Below are 19,541 nucleotides of genomic sequence, written 5' to 3'. Positions count from 1 at the left end.
TATGTTTGTCTTTGTTCTCATTGGTTTCAAAGAACAACTTTATTTCTGCCTTCATTTCGTTATTGCCCAGTGGTCACTCAGGAGCAAATTGTTCAGTTTCCATGCAGTTGTGTGGTTTTGAGTAAGTTTCTTAATCCTGAGATCCAATCTGATTGCACTGTCGTCTGAGAGACAGTTTGTTATAATATTTGTTCTTTTACTTTTGCTGAGGATGCTTTACTTCCAACTATGTGGTCAATTTTGGAAAAAGTGTGATGTGGTGCTGAGAAGAATGTATGTTATGTTGATTTGTGGTGGAGAGTTCTGTAGATGTCCATTAGGTCCACTTGGTCCACAACTGAGTTCAAGTACTGGTTATCCTTGTTAAATTTCTGTCTTGTTGATCTCTCTAATGCTGACAGTGGGGTGTTAAAGACTCCCATTATTGTTGTGTGGGATTCTAAGTCTCTTTGTGGGTTTCTAAGAACTTGCCTTACAAATCTGGGTGCTTCTTTATCGAGTGCATATATATTTAGGATAGTTCACTCTTCTTGTTTAATTGATCTCTATACCATTATGTAATGGCCTTCTTTGTCTCTTTTGATCTTTGTTAGTTTAAAGCCTGTTTTATCAGAGATTAGGATTGCAAACCCTGCTTTTTTTGTTGTTGTTTGTTTTCCAGTTGCTTGGTAGGTCTTCTTCCATCCCTTTATTTTGAGCCAATGTGTGTCTCTACATAGAAGATGGGTCTTCTCAATACAGAACACTGATGGGCCTTGACACTTTATCCAATTTGCCAGTCTGTCTTTTAATTGGGGCATTTAGCCCACTTATGTTGAAGGTTAATACTGTTATATATGAATTTGATCCTGTCATTAATATGTTAGGTGGTTATTTTGCTCGTTAGTTGATGTAGTTTCTTCCTAGCATTGATGGTCTTTACAGTTTGGCATGTTTTTGCAGTGGCTCTTACCGATTTTTCTTTTCCATGTTTAGTGCTTCCTTCAGGAGCTCCTGTAAGGCAGGACTGGTGGTGACAAAACCTCTCAGCATTTGCTTGTCTGCAAAGGATTGTATTTCCCCTTCACTTATGAAGCTTAGTTTTGCTGGATATGAAATTCTGGGTTGAAAATTATTTTCATTAAGAAAGCTGAATATAGGCCTCACTCTCTTTGGCTTGTAGAGTTTCTTCTGAGAGATCTACTGTTAGTCTGATGGACTTCCCTTTGTGGGAATTCCAGCCTTTCTCTCTGGCTTCCTTTAACATTTTTTCCTTCATTTCAACCTTGGTGAATCTGACAATTATGTTTCTTGTGTTTGCTCTTCTTGAGGAGTATCTTTGTGGTATTCTCTGTATTTCCTGAATTTGAATGTTGGCCTGCCTTGCTAAGTTGGGGAAGTTCTCCTGGATAATATCATGCGGAGTGTTTTCCAACTTGGTTCCATTCTCTCTGTCACATTCAGGTACACAAATCAGATGTAGATTTGGTCTTTTCTCACAGTCCCATATTTCTTAGAGGATTTGTTAGTTTATTTTTACTCTTTTTTCTCTAAAATTGTCTTCTTGCTTCATTTCATTCATTTGATCTTCCATCACTGATACCCTTTCTTCCACTTGATCGAGTTAGCTACTGAAGCTTCTGCATGCATCACATAGTACTTATGTCATGGTTTTCAGTTCCATCAGGTCATTTAAGGTCTTCTCTGTGCTGTTTATCCTAGCTAATCCATCGTCTAATCTTTATTCCCCAAGTTTTTAGCTTCTTTGTCATGGGTTCAAACATCCTTCTTTAGCTCAGAGAAGTTTGTTATTATCCATCTTCCGAACACTACTTCTGTCATCTCATCAAAGTCATTCTCCCTCCAGCTTTGTTCTGTTGCTGAGGAGAAGCTTGCTTTCCTTTGGATGAGAAAAGATGCTCTGATTTTTAGAATTTTCAGGTTTTCTGCTCTGGTTTCTCCCCATCTTTGTGGTTTTATCTACGTTTGGTCTTTGATGATGGTGACCTACAGATGGGGCTTTGGCATGGATGTTCTTTTTGTTGATGTTGTTGCTATTCTTTCTGTTTATTAGTTTTCTTTCTAAAAGTAAGGGCTCTCAGTTTCACCTCCATTAACCTTTGTTGGAGGTCCACTCCAGACCCTGTTTGCTTGGGTATCTCCAACGGAGGCTGCAGAACAGCAAATACTGCACAACAGGAAATGTTGCTGCCTGATCCTTCATCTGGAAGCTTCATCTGAGAGGTGCACCAAGCTGTATGAGGTATCAGTCAGCCCCTACTGGGAGGTGTCTCCCAGTTAGTCTACTTGGGGTTCAAGGACCCACTTGAAGAGCTAGTCTGTCCATTCTCAGATCTCAAACGCCATGCTGGAAGAAGGACTACACTCTTCAAAGCTGCCACACAGGTACTTTTATGTCTGCAGAAGCTTCTACTGCCTTTTGTTCAGCTATACCCTGCCCCCAGAGGTGCAGTCTACAGTAGCAACAGGCCTCATTGAGCTGTGATGGGCTCCACCAAATTTGAATTTCCCAGCTGCTTTGTTTAGCTACTTAAGCCTCAGACATGGTGGATGCCCCTCCTCCAGGATTGCAGTTGCCTTGCAGCTCAATCTTGGACTGCTGTGCTAGCAGTGAGCAAGGCTCTGTGGATGTGGGACCCTCTGAGCCAGGCATGGAATATAATCTCCTTGTATGCCATTTGCTATGACTGTGGAAAAGTGCAGTATTAAGATAGGAATGTCCTGATTTTCCAGGTACCATCCACCGTGTCTTCCCTTGGCTAAGAAAGGGAATTTCCCAACCCCCTTCCTTCCTGGGTGAGACAATGTCCCAGCCTGCTTCAGCTCACACTCCATGGGCTGCATCCACTGTCCAACAAGTCCCAGAGAGATGAACCCACTACCTCAGTTGGAAATGCAGATATCACCTGTCTTCTGTGTCACTCTGGGAACTGTAGGCTGTTCCTATTCAGCCATCTTGGATCAGTCCCTCAAGTCTTTCTAGTTTTTAAATGGAGATATTTGGTTTTTCCCCATATGCCTCAATGGGCCCCCAAATGTTTTATTGCAGATTGTCCTAAAAGAGTGTTTTCAGGCTGGTGAATCAACAGAAAGATTTAACTCTGTGAAATGAATCCAAATGTCACAAAGCAATTTCACAAATAGCTTCTTACTAGGTTTTATCTCTTGAAATTATGTTTTTCCACATAAAACTCAAAGGGCACCCAAATGTGTCTTTGCAGATTCTCCAAAAAAAGTCATTCCAACCTGCGGCACAAAAAGAAAATTTTAAATATGTGACATGAATCCACATATCACAAAGAAGTTTCACAGATAGCTTCTTCATAGTTTTCACCTGGGGATATTCAGTTTCTCCCCAAGTACTCAATGGGCTCAAAAATTCCCTTTGGACATCATTTAAAAGGAGAGTTTCCAAACCACTGAATCAAAAGAAAGGTGTAACACTTTGAGATGAATCCAAATATTACAAAGAAGTTTCACAGAAAGCTTGTTTCTGGTTTCTATCTGGGGATACTTTGTTTTTCACCACACACTTCAGTGAGCTCAATATATGCCTTTGCAGATTCCACAGAGTGTTTACAACATGCTGAATGAAAAAAAGGTTTAACTCTGTTACATGAATCTACACATCAGAAAGTAGTTTCACAGAGAGATTCTAGTTTTTATCTGAAGATATTTGGTTATTTTCCCATAGGCCTCAATGGCCTCTCAAATGTCTTCATGCAGATTCTCCAAAAATAGTGTTTCTAACTTCTCCATCAAAAGACAGTTTTAACCTGTGAGATGAATCCCCATATCAAAAAGCAGTTTCACAGATAGCTACTTTCTAGTTTTTATCTGGAGATATTCAGTTTTCCCTCATAGGCCTCAATGTGCTCTCAGATGTTTCATTACAGATTCTCCAAAAAGAGTGTTTCCAACCTGCTGAATCAAAAGAAAGTTTTATATCTGTAAGATGAATCCACACATCAGAAAACAGTTTCATAGATAGCTTCCTTCTAGTTTTTACCTGTGAATATACAGTTTTTCCCCATAGATTTCAATGGGCTCCAAAATGTTCCTTCACAGATCACTTTCCTGGCATGGTAATCCAAAATGGCCTTTTGAACCGTGTCTTGCAAATGGGTGACAAAATCTGGATAAGGCTCCCTTGAAACCTGTTGAACTGAGATAAAATGCGGATAAATAGTACCAGGGTCATGAATTTTTTCCCTGGCTCTTAGGCATATAGTTCTGAGCTGATGAACGTTTTCAACACCCATTATCATTGCTTGATTTTCAGTACTTCATGTCTGTCCAATTCCAAGCAACTCATCAGATGTGATATTAATGGGAGGTTAGGCTTGCGCATTTCTGCATGTCTGATTTGTTGCTTGATCCATCCACTAGGTTTTAAATTACAGAAATTGAGAGGAGAACAAGGTGGATTAGGTTAATGACTCCTAATCTATAAGTATTAAGTGTTGGTTATAAGCCACAGATTGTAATAAGGAATGAACACAAGGAGAATTTGGTCCATATTGTCCAATTGCTTGCTTAAGTCTTTTAATATTTTAAAATAAAATAGCTCCTAGTCTGCTTCATCATGTTCTCTGGACTTCTCAGCTGGCAGAATATTTAATGAAAACTGCCAAACATCCAAATACCCCATTTCTCCTCTTGGGAGAATGGATGCCTGCATTATCCCTGAGCCATCATTAGTATTTGGGGTGGCTCACAACATTCCTTTACCATAATTAGCAGGTGTACAAGCTTGGGTCATTCCCTCACTGTAATTGGCTGTTGGGTAAGCCTGAAGCTTTCCTTCACCATAGTTAATGGAGGGACATGAAACAGGAGTGGCAAGCCACATCTCAGTCTCCCTTTCCAGAAATTCATAAGGCTCAGGCAGGGGTGACCATTCCAGGCCTTCCCCTAAAGGCCTTCCCCTAAAGGCACAGTAGGTGGCACTGTTTCTGCAGTAGATGGAACTGATCCTTTCATAAGTTTCAGGAAGTTAGCATATATAGTTTCCCATTTCTCCCCCTTTTTAAGCCTAGACTGTGATGGTTCACTTTGCTGATCATCAGACTTCTGATTATTAAAATTTTCTATGTCATCCTGAAACTCCTACTCCTTCCACTTCAGTGAGGAAGCACTTCAGTGCTCTTTTAATTGCCAACCACACAGACCAAGAGGAGAAAGGAATATTGTGGCTCTCTTGTTGTGCTCATTTTAAGTCTGATCTGACCTTATACCAATCTTTTACATTCTTTTTTCCATATTCCAGGAACCAAGGAGAATACTCTCCTATGAGATGGAACAAAGATGTGAGGTTTTGGGTACTCACAATTGCCCCACTGCAGCACAATGACTGCAGCACCAGCCTTAAGTAATTAGCAAACTTACTTTCAGCCTGACCCATATTTTCCTGTGGTTACCATGGAATTCTCCATAAAGACTGAAGTGAAAACTTACGTGGGTGTCCTTTGTCAGTCATGCTCCACTTTCCATACTCTGGCATATCTTCACTGGATTATTTGTAGAGATTATAGGGAGACCCGTGTTGGGTGCCAGATGTTGGGGAATCCAACCCCACACCACCCAGCAGGTACCTCGTCTCTGGTGGAGAAAAAAGGAGTTAGAAAGAGACAGCATAAGTGTTTAAAAGGTGGGTCTAGGGGACTGGAGCATTGAAGGCTTGCTCACAGCCCAAAGTTCTCAGGCTCCACTCAATTTATTGGTATACAGGCTCTTTGTTCTTACAGTAGATGGGAAGGGGAGGAAGGAATGAGGAAAAGGATTAATCAGTGAAGGAGAGCTTGTGAGTCATTCCATAAAATTTATAGCAGTGGTGATTTATGTGAATTTCCTTGAGGAGAGGCGTGTGTCTAAACTACTTAAGACTTTTAACTTATTGGGACTGAAGCAGGTGGTAGCAGTTTTTAGGGGAAGCTAAGATGTTTGACTATACTCCACTGTTTCAATGGAGTATTATCATCCTGAGAAAACTGTGGAATGCTGCTGAGTGGTTATGCTCTTGGGGCATAAAATCCTGAAGGCAATAAGGAGACTTTTCTTCTCAGAGGCCACCTATGGCTTTCAATGTATGTCCCATACAGGGGAGACCAACACAAGTGGCACCCTAGAAACTCTCTTTCCCACATTTCCAACCAGATAAATCAAAAGAAAGGTTTAACTTTGTGAGGTGAATCCACACATCACAAAGCAATTTCACAGACACTTTCTTTCTAATGTTTTGCTGGGGATATTGGATTTTTCCACATGGGCCTGAATGGACTCCCAAATATCCCTATGCAAATTCTCCAAAAAGAGTGTTTTTAACCTGCTGAATCCAAAGAAAGGTTTAACTCAGTAAGATGAATCCACACGTGACAAAAGCAGTTTCACAGATAGCTTCTTTCTAGTTTTTACCTCAGGATACTAGTTTTTTACCCAATAGGCCTTAATGGGCTGTCAAAAATCCCTTCATAGATTCTCCAAAAAGAGTGTTTTTAATCTGCTGAATCCAAAGAAAGATTTAACTCTGTGAGATGAATCCACACATCACAAAGCTGTTACACAGATTCTTTCTAGTTTTTACCTGTGAAAATTCAGTTTCTCCAAATGGACCTCAATGGGTTCCCAAAAATCCCTTCACAGTTTCTCCAAAAAGAGTGTTCCCAACCTGCTGAATCAAAAGAAAGGTTTAATTCAGAAAGACGAATCCACACATCATAAACCAGTTTCATAGAAAGTTTTTTTCTAGTTTTTACCTGGGGATATTGGGTTTTTCCCCATATGCCTCAATCGGCTCCCAAATGTGCCTTTGCAAATTTTCCAAAAAGATTGTTTCCAACATGTTGAATCAAAGGAAACATGTAACTCTGAGAAGAATCAACAAACCACAAAGTAGTTTTACAGATAGCTTCTTTCTAGTTTTTACCTGGCAATATTTGGTTTTTCACATTGTCCTCAATGGGCTTCCAAACGTCCGTTTGGAGATCCTCCACAAAGAGTGTTTTAAACTGCTGTGTCAAAAAAGAGGTTTATCTCTAAGAGATGGATCCACACACCACAAAGCAGTTTCACAGATACCTTCTTTCTAGTTTTTACCTGGGAATATTTAGTTTCCCCATAGGCTTCAATGGGTTCACAAATATCCCTTAGCAGAATCTCTAAAAAAGAGCGTTTCCATCCTGCTGAATCAAAAGAAACATTTAACTCTTTGAGATGGATCTACCCATCACAAAGGAGTTTCACAGACAGCTTTTTTCTTGTCTTTACCTGGAGATATTAAGTTTTTCCATATGGGCCTCAGTCGTCTCCCAAATATCCCTTTGCACATACTCCAAAAAGAGATTTTCTTTTTCTTTTCTTTTTTTTTTTTGGAGGTGGAATCTTGTTCTGTCACCCAGGCGAGAGTGAAGTGTTGCAATTTCCCAATCACTGCAAACTCCACCATGCAGGTACATGCTGTTCTCCTGCCTCAGCCTCCCAAGTAGCTGGGACTAAGGCACCCAACACCATGCCTGGATAACTTTTTTTTGTATTTTTAGTACATATGGGGTTTCACCATGTTAGCCAGGACCATCTCAAACTCCTGACCTTGTGATGCACCCACCTCAGCCTCCCAAAGTCCTGAGATTAGAGGCATGAGCCACCCCACCTGGCTGAGATTTTCTAACTTGATGAATCAAAAGAAAGGATTAATTCTGAGATGAATCCACAAATCACAAAGCAGTTTCACACATAGATTCTTTCAAGTTTTTACCTGAGAATATTCTGACTTTCCCCATGATCTTTTAAGGGACCTAAAATATCCCTTCACAGACTTTCCAAAAAAAAAAAAAAAAAGTGTTTTCAACCTGTTGAATCAAAAGAAAGTATTAACTCTGTGAGAAGAATCTGCAAGCCACAAAGCAGTTTCACAGATAGTTTCTTTCTAGTTTTGAATCATGGGATATTCCATTTTACCCCATTGGCCTCAATGAACTTCCAAATGTCCCTTCACAGATCCTCCAAAAATAGTGTTTCCAACCTGCTGAATCAAAAGAAAGTTTTAACCCTGGGCTGTTTGACAGACAGCTTGTTTTTAGTTTCTACCTGGGTACATTCCGTTTTCCACATGGTCCCCTAGTCTCCTAAATTAACATTACAGATTCCCCAAAAAGAGTGTTTCCAGCCTGCTGAATCAAAAGAAAGTTTTAACTCTGTTAGATGACTCTGCACATCACAAAGCAGTTTCACAGATACATTCCTTCGAGTTTTTCCTGGTGATATTTGATTTTTCCCCATGGGCCTCAATGAGCTTCTAAATATCCCTTCCTAGATTCTCCAAAAAGAGTGTTTCCAACCTGCTGAATCAAAAGAAAGGTTTAACTCTGTGACATGAATCCACACATCATGAAGTCATTTCTCATACATCTTCTTTCTAATTTTTATCTGTGATATTCTCTTTTTCCTCTAGACCTCAATGGGGTCCCAAATGTCCCTAAGCAGATATTCCAAAAAGAGTGTTTCCAACCTGCTGAATAGAAAGGACACTTTACTTCTGTTAGATGAATCCACACATCACAGAGTAGTTTTACACATAACTACTTCCTAGTATTTACCTGGGGATATTCAGTTTTTCCCCATATGATTCAATGGTCTCCAAAATGTTCCATTGTAGATTCTCCAGAAAGAGTGTTTTTTACCTGTTGAATCAATAGAAAGGTTTATCTCTGTGAGATGAATCCACACATCACAAAGCAGGTTCTTGATAGCTTTTTTCTAGTTTTTACCTGAGGATATTGAGCTTTTCCCCATAATCTTCAATAGGTTCCCAAATGTCTCTTCTCAGATCCTCAAAAAGAGTATTTCCAACTTGCTGAATCAAAAGAAATGTTTAAAACTGAAATGAAGCATACATCACAAATCAGTTATACCAATAGCTTCTTTCTAGTTTTTACCTCAGTATATTTGTTTTTTCCCCATGGGCCTCACTGGGATTACAAAATTTTCCTTTATACATTCTCCAAAAAAAAAGTGTTTCCAGCATGCTGAATCAAAAGAAACGTCTAACTCTGTGAGATGACTCCACACATCACAAAGCAGTTTCATAGATATATTATTTCTAGGTTTGGGGAAAAATTGGCATTTTCGTTATAGGTCTCAATGGGCTCCCAAATATCTTTTTGCAGATTCTCCAGAAAGAGGGTTTCCAACCTGCTGAATCCAAAGAAATGTTTAACTCTGTGAAATGAATCCACACAAAACAAAGCAGTTTCACAGATACTTTCTTGCTAGTTTTTACCTAAGGATATATGGTTTTTTTTCTGCATGGGCCTCAAATGTCTCTTAAATTTCCCTTATCAGAATCTCCAAAAAAAGTGCCTCCATCCTGCTGCATCAAAAGAAAGGTTTAAACTCTGTGAGATGTATCCACACATCACAAAGCAGTTTTACAGATAGCCTCTTTCTAGTTTCTACCTGAGGGTATTCAATTTTTTCCCTTAGGCCTCAAAAGTGTCCCAAATGCCCCTTTGCAGATTCTCCAAAAAGAGTGTTTCCAAACTACTGTATCAAAAGAAATGTTTCACTCTGAGCGATGAATCCATTCCTCATCTGTGGAACAAGGCAGTTCCACAGGGAGCTTCTTTCTAGTTTTTACCTGGGGATATTCTCTTTTTCCCCATAGGTCTCAATGGCCTGTGAAATGTCCCTTTGCATATTCTTCACAAAGAGGGTGTCCAATCTACTGAATCAAAAGAAATGTTTCACTCTGTGAGATGAATCCACACATCATAAAGCTATTTCACAGATAACTTCTTTCTAGTTTTTACCTGCAGATATTCAGGTCTTCCCCATTGGCCTCAATAGGCTTCCAAATGTCTCTTTGAAAATTTTCCAAAAAGAGTGTGTCCAACCTGCTGAATCAAAAGAATTGTTTAACTCTGTGAGATGAATCCAGACATCACAAAGCAGTTTCACAGATAGCTTCTTTCTAGTTTTTTCCTGGGGATATTCTGTTTTTCCCCATTGGACTCAAAAGGCTCCAAAATGTTCCTTTGCAGATTCTTCAAAAAGAATGTTTCCCACCTACTGAATGAAAGCAAAATTTAACACTGTGAGATGAATCCACACATCATAATGCAATTTCATAGGTAGACTCTTTCTAGCTTATATCTGCAGATATTTGATTAATTCCCTTAAGCCTCAAAGGGTTCCCAAATATCCCATCACAGATCTCCTGAAGGAGTGTTTTCAACCTGCTGAATTAAAAGGAAGGTTTACCTCTGTGAGATGAATCCACACATCAGAACACAGTTTGATACATAGCTTCTTTTCAATTTTGATACGGGGATATTCTGTTTTTACTCTAGGCCTCAATGGGCTCCCAAATGTCCCATCACAGATTCTCCAAATACAGTGTTTTTTAACTGCTGAATCAAAAGAAAGGTTTAACTCTGTGAGATGAATCCATACATCACAAAGTAGTTTCATAGATAGTTTCTTTCTAGTTTTTATCTTGGGATAGCCCATTTTCCTCCATAGGTTTCAAAGGACACCAAAATGTACCTTCACAGATTCTTCAAAAAGAATGTTTTCAACCTGATGAATCAAAGAAAGGTTTAACTCTGTGAGATGAATCCAAACATCACAAAATAGTTTCAAAGATACCGTCTTTCTAACTTTTATCTGGGAATATTCAGTTTTTCTTCATAGGCCTCAAAGGACTCCCGAATGTCACTTCACAGATTCTACAAAAAGAGTGTTTTCAGCCTGCTAGATTTTAAGAACTGTTTAACTCTATGAGATTAATCCACACATCACCAAGTAGTTTCACAGATAGCTTCTTTCTAGTTTTCATCTGGGGATATTCTTTTCTTTTCAAAAGACCTCAATGGGCTCCCAAATGTCCCTTTGCAGATTCTCCAAAAAGAGTGTTTACAACCTGCTGAATCAACAGGGAGGTTTAATTCTTTGAGATGAATTTACACATCCCAAATCAGTTTCACAGATAGCTTCTTTCCAGTTTTCATCCAGGGATATTTTGTTTTTCACCATAGACCTCATGAGCTACAAAATGTTCCTTCACAAATTCTGTTAAACAAGTGTTTCCCAACTGCTGAATGAAAAGAAAGTTTTAACTCTGTGAGATGAATCCACAAATCACAAAGACATTTCACAGATAGCTTCTTTCTAGTTTTTGTTTGTGGATATTCTGTAGTTCATTATAGGCCTCAGAGGACTCCCAAATATCTCTTCGCAGATTCTCCAAAAGTTTTCCAAACTGTTGGATCAAAGAAATGGTTTCACTCTGTGAGATGAACCCACACATCACAAAGCAGTTTCACAGATAGTTTCTTTCTAGGTTTTATGTGGGGATATTAGGTTTTTCACCATAGTCCTCTATGGGCTCCCAAATGTCCCTTTGCAGATTCTACAATTATAGTGTTTCCAACCTGCTGAATCAAAAGAAAGGTTGAACTCTATCAAATGAATCCGTGCATCCAAAGTCAGTTTCAAAAATAGCTTCTTTAAGTTTTTATTTTGGGATATTTGAATTTTTTCCATAGGCCACAAGGGGCTCCCAAATGTCCCTTTGCCACTGGGAATTGCTACTGCAAATAAAGGAAAGAATAGTAAGGAGACAGCTAGTTCTTTCAGGCAAGGATCTGCCAGTCAAAGCAGAAGATGAAAAATAAGTTTTAGAAAAAGCATGGAAAAATCACAACTAGACATAAAAAGAAAGCGTGATAGTTGAAGTGATAACCAGTGATGCTAGTCTCCGTAAGTCAAAATTATTGCATCTCTAATGAACGATACTGTGACCTACCCTTTTAGAAAAATTTGTGGTGAGGAAAAAACGATAAAAAGTAATGCCACAACACCAAGAATGTTCATTTTGACAATGAAAATAGATGTTATATTCATATGTCCCAGTCAACTTTGACTAATTCACATACATATGTGTATATATATACACACACACATATATGTATTAGGTACTGTGTTACATCATTTTTGGGTGTCCAAGACAGACAGACAAGAAAACTAATTTGATAGATAAGAAGCAACTCCTGGAAGGAGTGATGTCTGTGTTGTAGGAGTCTTAAGTAGGCAAATGGGGGAGAGACTTTTATCTCCAAGAGAAAAAAAAATGGGACTCAAGTTACCAGATGGAAAACGACATGTCTGAAAGTGGAGCTGTCTGAATCTCTCACTGTGGTGAAACAGAAGGACATGAAGCTGAAATGAAAACAAATATCAGGTCTGGAAGGGATTTATTTAGCCATGCTGAGGATTTGGACTCAGAATCTAAAAGGTATTAAATCCTGACAAAAGCAATTAAATCTGACTTTGTATGGAGAATGAAACCAATGTGATGAAAATCTGCATTAGAGGTGGGGTTTGGTGGCTCAAGCTTGTAATCTCAGCACTTTTGGGGGCCATGGTGGGTGGATCACATGCAGCCAGGAGTTCAAGACCATCCTGGCCACAATGTTGAAACCCTATTTCTACTAAAAATATAAAAATTAGCCCAGCGTGGTGGGCATATATAATTTTACCTGCTCAAAAGGTTGAGGCACAAGAATTGCTTGAACCCAGAGGTTGAGGTTGCAGTGAGCTGAAATAATGCCACTGCTCTCCATCTGGGGTAACACAGGGAGAAGTTCTCAGAGAAAAAAAAAAAAGGTAAAGAAATGTGCATTAGAAAACATGAAAGGTGGACTCTAGCAGGAGGTAATGAAAGTCACAAGCATGTTGGAATGCTTTGATATAAGATCAAATGGTGTTCTGTTAATTCCAGCTGTAAAATTCCACCATGTGCTGACAGTGATGCAATCCAAGAGCGTAATATGATGTAAATCTTATTATTCAAGTGATGACACAAATAATTGTGATCATGGACACTGAGCTCACTACGTACGAATTGCAATGAAGAAAATCTTTGCCAACTAAAATCTAAAGTTAAAACAACTGAGGAAATGTAACTGAGAAAATACTGAAGTATGTAGTGTGTGTTAACCTTTCTCTAGATGTTCTCTGTATGTGTGTCTGTGTGTGTTTATGTGAGCATCTATTCCCTTTGTGCCATCCAAATTTATGCCCTATTTGATTTATGCCAGACTACCTGAGAAGTCACTTACTACTTTTTCCTAACTGCAGTTGTTTCCTTTCCCTTGCCTGCTCTCATGGTTTTGTATGTCCTCTCCAAATTTTACATTGAAATTCTGCGTTCATTGTGATAATGTTGGGAGGTAGGACTTTTGAGAGTTGATTAGCCATGTGTTTAACCTCGTGACTGAATTGATGGTGCTATCTGGAGAACAAATTAGTTATTTCGTGAGTGAGCTTTGATGAAGGATGAGTTTGGTCCCGATTTTCTGTTCATCTCATGCCCTTCACCAGACAAGGTCCACCTGCATGTTGTAACATAGAAAGAAGATCTCATGAGATGCAGCCCCTTGACTTCCCCACCTCCAGAACCATGAGCAAAATAAGCCTTTCTACAAATTACCCAGGCAGTGGTACCATGTTGTTTCAGCAGCAAGTGGACCCAAAGACTTTATTATTTTTTCCTATTTAAAGAACTAAATTACTTAACTTACAAAGGAGCACATCAAATTTCCTTACAAATAATCAAAAAGCCCACATATATTTTTATAGGAAGTAGTACAATAGCCTGACACAGAAAGAAAACACCATTTTACTTTTAACTATACTTTGAGAAATAAAGAAAAAGCAAACATATAAGTTGACATGCAGTTTTATTTTTCAGTAAGATAATTGCAGATATTTTTAGGGTTTTTTTGGTCTATGTAAATGTTATTCTCTGTTGTCATGCATAATCTGATACTGTTTTAATGGAAGATCATTTGTAATTAGGGTGATATTTGTCCAGTTCTGATGGTTGAAGATCTAGCCTGGAATGAGGGACAGCTGATGTATCAGGTATCGTAGGCATTTGCAACCATGGTTTGCCTACTGGTAGCAGGTTAGGATGTGGAGCCTCGTTGACTAATACCACAGGATATCTTGTTGGAAGAGCAGATGGTTCCACTATCAGCTCCAGAAAACCGTTTTGCAAGGGAGATAGGTTGTGGTATTGAGAAGTTGTGGTTGTAATGAAATTCACAATGTGGTCACTTGCTTGGATGCAGGTGCTATGAGAGTGCATATGAATAGTGGTCAACTGATTTAAAATAGCATGCTGATCTGTTGCAATTTGTTGAGACAAGTGACAATAACAAACACTTAAAATATCAGATTTCTGTTTCATCACACAAACTTAATATCATCAAATAATTCATGAACTTGGTTTACTATTTTTAAGAAAGTGCTTTTGGGAAAAAAGCACTAAAGTTGTTAAGGCCTCAAGTGAAAACATGTTATATATTAATAGTAACATTGCATTAAGTGGCTTTGGTAGATTTATTTTGATTTCACTGGTAAGATTCAAAGTTGTTAGCAAAATTTCTTAAAATGCTGGAAGGTTAAAGCTCAAGCTGAACTCAATAATTTCAAAAAATTAAAAAAAAATTTACCTTAGTATTTTAGATAATTTTCAAAATCTGGCCTTACTGCATGTATTAACATATTTACTGATGTACAAAGTAAAATTACATATATACTCTATGTAAGGTGGTAACTGAAATATGTTAAATATCTTGCTTAAGACAACGGATTCATTCTCTTCTGCAAGAAAGGTGGCTACAAAGGCAGATCTTTGAAAATTCTGTCAAATTTTACTAAATCCATAAAGGCTGACCTGTCAAACAAATCTTTTGATTCTGTCATCTTGAAATATTCTGTAAGGAGTCTTTCTATCCAAAATTTCTTTCTTGACGAGTTCTTCATTAATCACTCTGCAAGTTCCATTCTCATCCCATAGAATAGACTTGAATTGGTCACTCTCAAATATTTTCTGATATTTCCTGGGGAAGATCACAGAAAAAAAAATCATTACCTTTATCTGGCTCAGAAACACACACTGTGTCACATGGCCATTTTAACAAGGATTCTTGTGAAAAAACCTAAACAGCATTTTCTTCAATCATTGACCTTAAGTCTGAGTCCCCAAGGAATGTGTATTTACACAGTGGAGATCTAGCAGAGGCTTCTGAATCAACTAATTCATCTCTGGGAGAAACAACTTGAGTTTCTGAAGAAACATGTGCCATCTCAAATAAATATTTCTTTAGATACTCTTCCAGCCTGTATAGTTTTCAAGACTGAAGCTTCAAACGCAGCTTCAGAAGGTCTATGCAGGTAAGGCAATCTAAAGCATCACTCTAGTATATGTCAAGCTGAATAGCAAAGACATCACAAGAGGACTTTAGTCTCCTAGCAATCAACAAAAATCTGGCCAAAAGTGTTTCCTTCCCAGTCTGAGAAACGTATCCAGTGAAAATAAAATATAGACTGCTCACTTACACATTGTAGGCTGCAAAATCATATCCCTGTAGCAGCATTTAAATAAATAAGAAAATAATGTCCTCAATCCCTGAAATAAATGTAATTCTCTCCCTGACACGGACATTCTTATTAGATTGGTGAGAGGAGAATAGGTCCTGGTAATTGCAAAATGAAAAAAAAAAGAAAAAAGAAAAGGAAAACAACAATGAACGATTTTAAAACCTCTATGACTTTGGCATGTCGGATTGAAAACTGTTGCAGTGCAAAACCAATGTGGTAAAAAGACAGCCATAGAGAAAAAAGTAGGTTACTGGTTATCAGAGGCTGGGAAATAAAAAGAACTGTTTAGTAGGTATGGAGTTTCCTGCTGGGCAATAGAAACATTTAGGAACTAAAGATAGATGATGATTGTACAACATCATAAACATATTAAATTCCATTGAATTGTATACTCATATGTAATTTTTCATTATGTGAAACTTACCTTGATAAATCAAGGGGAGAACAATTGCGAATAAAACTAACAAATTATGTTTCAGAATAAAAAGTTATTTATATGCATATCTCTTCAAAACCTTTTTCAGTCATATCAGAAAAATAAATAATGATTTTATTTGGTATGTCTGTAAATATCTGACAAACCTTAACAACAAAAGAGATTTTAAATGAAGGTGATTTACTTGTAAGGAGATCCCAAAGAATAGGAGATGTAAATAAATAATAATAACAATAAAAATAATAACAACAAGAAAATGTAAGAAAAGTAAGTATGTACGTTTGTCTAAGCAGTAAAATTTTTATTTGGCTCCAAGAACATAATCTCTATAAAAACGATTTTGTAAGGAATAATCTTTGTGTCCTGCAAATAATTGTTATCATTATTAAGCAGGATTTGAATTTATAATGTAATATTAATATTGAATAAAATAACAATGCTGCATTAGCAGTAAGACTTTTTATATCTTTATGGTTGAAATTTGACATATTAAAATTTCAACTCTGGCATTGATAAGTGTTGAATGCGTGTAGAAGAAAGAAATAAAATATAGATATTTCTCATATCGTAGGAGGTAGTTCTCTCATACTGGAAAGAGGTGTCATTGTAAGAAGATTGTCTTGGTTTAATATCCTTTAGGTTTTGGGTTTTTTTTTTTTTTTTTTTTTTTTTGGAAAACGTAGACTTTAAATAACTGCTTTTATCAACACTTTAAGCCATGCAGTTACAAAGTAGTTAGAAATTTCTGAAAGGTGTTATAGTTTAAAAAAAAAAAAAGCTGATTCTTGCACATGTATTATCTAGCACTTCATGGGAACACTACTGTTCAAAAGGCCATGGCAAAATAACTCCCAAATGAAACACTCAACCCAAGGTTGTTTTCAGCTCTCTGTTAGGGAAGCTGGGTGCAGAATGGAAAGCCTCTAAAAGGAGAGGATACAAAGTCAGGTGAGTAGGGGTCATTGGCAATGCTCAGAGGCTGCCAGACTCCAAACAGGGAGCCAAAGTGTTTTTTTTTCTGGGACACTCTACTTGAATTATAGTTTAGTCACCATAGATCTTCAAAAGAGAACAATTAGTTAACATGATAAAAAGTTTCCTGCATTCTTTGGACTATGTGTCTTAATTATAGTAAGCAAATTCTGACTGTTTTAACGAAAATAGCCTCCAACATTTTGCATGTTATGAAGAAAACTTAATTATCCACAGGGCTTTTAATGTTTGCTGGACAACAATACATGAATGATAAGCTATAAATAATATTGTTTTATGATATAAAAATACTAGTTTTTTTCATTTATTATTTTTATAGGCATTCACTATTTGAGTCAAGGTTAGGCTTGTTAAGTGATTAAAGACAATTTTATTACAGCAGCGTGTACTTATTCTATTCTAAAATAATAAAATTCATAAACAGAAACAGCTTTTGTATTTGTTTGCAACCTGCAGAATTGAGTTATTTTGCTGATATAAAATACTAAGAATTCACTTGACGACCATGCCACCTTTTGAAAAGGCCACAAACCTACTTCTTAAATGTGTTAAAGTTACAGCATGTCCCAGACTCATCCAGAGCAAAATAAGTAAGCAACTGACTGCTCTTGACTCTCCCTTCCCCAGCACTAGCACTGATTGTGTTGAGAAAAGCCACGGAGCAAGACTGCACAGCCAGATGGAGGAGGCTTTTTATTTGAAGGCAAAATACCAAAATGGCTCTCTGGTGTAGGTGACTTCTACTTTCACACTCAGCTTGTACATGATCCTCTAACCTTAACTTATTTCTCCTTAACGGGCTGATTTGGATTGATTGTTGAGAATGGTATCCATTATTAATGAGTCAGGAGAGAAAGGGATTTCTGTAGTTGCATGTAAACTTGTGATAAGTCTGCAGAAGTTACACGTGAAGAGGATAGTGAGGAAGTCAGCCATGATCCATCTATGTGAAGGTCACACCAGCTTCATTGTACACTTTGAAGACTTTCTCAATGGTATTGACATAAGCAGCTGTTCTCAGGTCCAATCCAAGGTTATACTTCCTGTCTGTGTACATGATTTGCCTCGCAAAACGCTCCATTGTGTACACCAAGCCAGAGTGCTTGATGTCTTTCTCAGATGCACCCGGTGTCCTGTCTTGGAACTCTGCCGTGGGTACAATGGGAATAGTTCCACCATGCTTTCCAAATTGTCTTTCTAAACTCTCTTGAACAGACTTAAGCAAGTGGTAGTTAGAATCCCTTTCATATTTGAAAGTCAAACGGCTACAGCTGACATGATTTAGATTCTTCAGCCACTCAAAGTAAGATACTGTCATTCCTCCAGCATTCAAGTAGAGATCTGGAATAACAATTATGTTTCCCTCCAGGAAGATCTTGTCAGCTTCTGGAGTTGTTGGCCCCTTGGCACCTTCAGCAATGATATTGCCTTTGACTCTGGGTTCATTGGATTTGGTCAACTGCTTCTCACTGGCAGCTGGGATCAGTATGTCACAGTTGGCTGCCAAGATGCTTCCTTCATAGGGCTTTGCCTTGGGGAAGCCCAGAATGGACCCACGTTGCAATTTGAAGTCTTCCACTTCCTTTGGGTAAATACCACCTGGATTCCATATACTCCCTTCAGACTCACCAACATCAATACATTTAGCACCAAACCGATGTAAATATCTCATAGAGTGTAGGCCCAGATTACCAAATCCCTGAACGACAAATGTTTTATCTCCAAACCCTGGTGTCATTCCTAAAATGCTCATGTAAGAAGCTTCATTGATGATGTTTTCAATCCCATGGAAGACACCATGGCCAGTAGCAGAGATGCGTCCATGGATTACCCCTTGGCTGATGGGTTTACCAGTAACATGAGCTTGTGTATTAATGTCATAGTGTTCTATGGTACTGGCATAGGCATCAGTGATCCAGGACATCTCCCTCTCACCTGTGCTCAGGTCTGGAGCAGGCACATCAATGCCACGACCAATAAAGTCCTTCTTTGCCAGCTCCATGGTGAAGCTCCCTGTGATCTTTTCCAATTCATTACTAGTATAGTTCTTGGGATTGATCTTAACACCAACTTTAGCACCCCCAAATGGCACATCAACCACCGCACACTTGTGTGTCATCAGAGAAGCCAAAGCTTTTACTTCATCTACACTCACATCAGTGCTGTAATGGACACTTCCCTTGCAGGGCATGCGGTGCTGGCTGTGCTGGGCCGGGTAACCTTAGATGACCTCCCAGGAGCCGTGTCTTGCCCGATGCGGAAGGAGAGACTCAGCACATGGTTGCAGGGCTTGATTATCCACAGGATGCCGCACAGCCTGTTCTCCTTCTGCTTCTCGCTCTCCCAGGTCCTCAGGTCCTCCACCAGGTTGTCCTCCACGATGCTGGCGCCGCAATTGAAGAAGCCCTCCACCATCTTGAAGAAGTTGTGGTCGTCCTAGAGGTCGGCCACCGCCTCGCTTTAGTGGCTCCAGGCGGCCAATGCGAGCCCCGACTGCGGGGTTGGGGTGGACTGTCCCCGGGTCTGGCCCAGCAACGCAGCAGAGTGGGCAGCCGCTGAGTCCAGGGCAGCGGGCCCGGCCCGGGACAGCAGCAGGGCTTCACCCCAGGTTTTGCGGTTTTTTGTTCTTGTTTAATTCAGATATTTTTCTACTAATATTATGTAA

The 19,541-nt window shown here is 38.7% G+C and overlaps 1 protein-coding gene and 1 pseudogene across 1 annotated transcript; both read right to left on the bottom strand.

Annotated features, from left to right (window-relative positions):
- Positions 1-13,810: 13,810 nt before the first annotated feature.
- Positions 13,811-15,016, bottom strand: LOC134760943 (heat shock transcription factor, Y-linked-like; annotated as a pseudogene).
- Positions 15,017-17,701: 2,685 nt separating this feature from the next.
- On the bottom strand, positions 17,702-19,179 carry LOC129053465 (glutamate dehydrogenase 1, mitochondrial-like). Its single transcript, XM_054545514.2, has one exon. The coding sequence runs from the start codon at positions 19,065-19,067 to the stop codon at positions 17,820-17,822; it is 1,248 nt and encodes a 415-aa protein (XP_054401489.2). The 5' UTR covers positions 19,068-19,179; the 3' UTR covers positions 17,702-17,819.
- Between the last annotated feature and the right edge of the window lie 362 nt (positions 19,180-19,541).

The sequence above is a fragment of the Pongo abelii genome, chromosome Y (genome assembly GCF_028885655.2).
Source record: "Pongo abelii isolate AG06213 chromosome Y, NHGRI_mPonAbe1-v2.0_pri, whole genome shotgun sequence".
Lineage (NCBI taxonomy): Eukaryota > Metazoa > Chordata > Mammalia > Primates > Hominidae > Pongo > Pongo abelii.
This window is presented reverse-complemented; position numbering and strand designations above follow the sequence as displayed.

Coding starts and splice junctions, on each gene's coding strand:
- LOC129053465 (XM_054545514.2), bottom strand. CDS start 19,067: ATGCCCTGCAAGGGAAGTGTCCATTACAGCACTGATGTGAGTGTAGAT.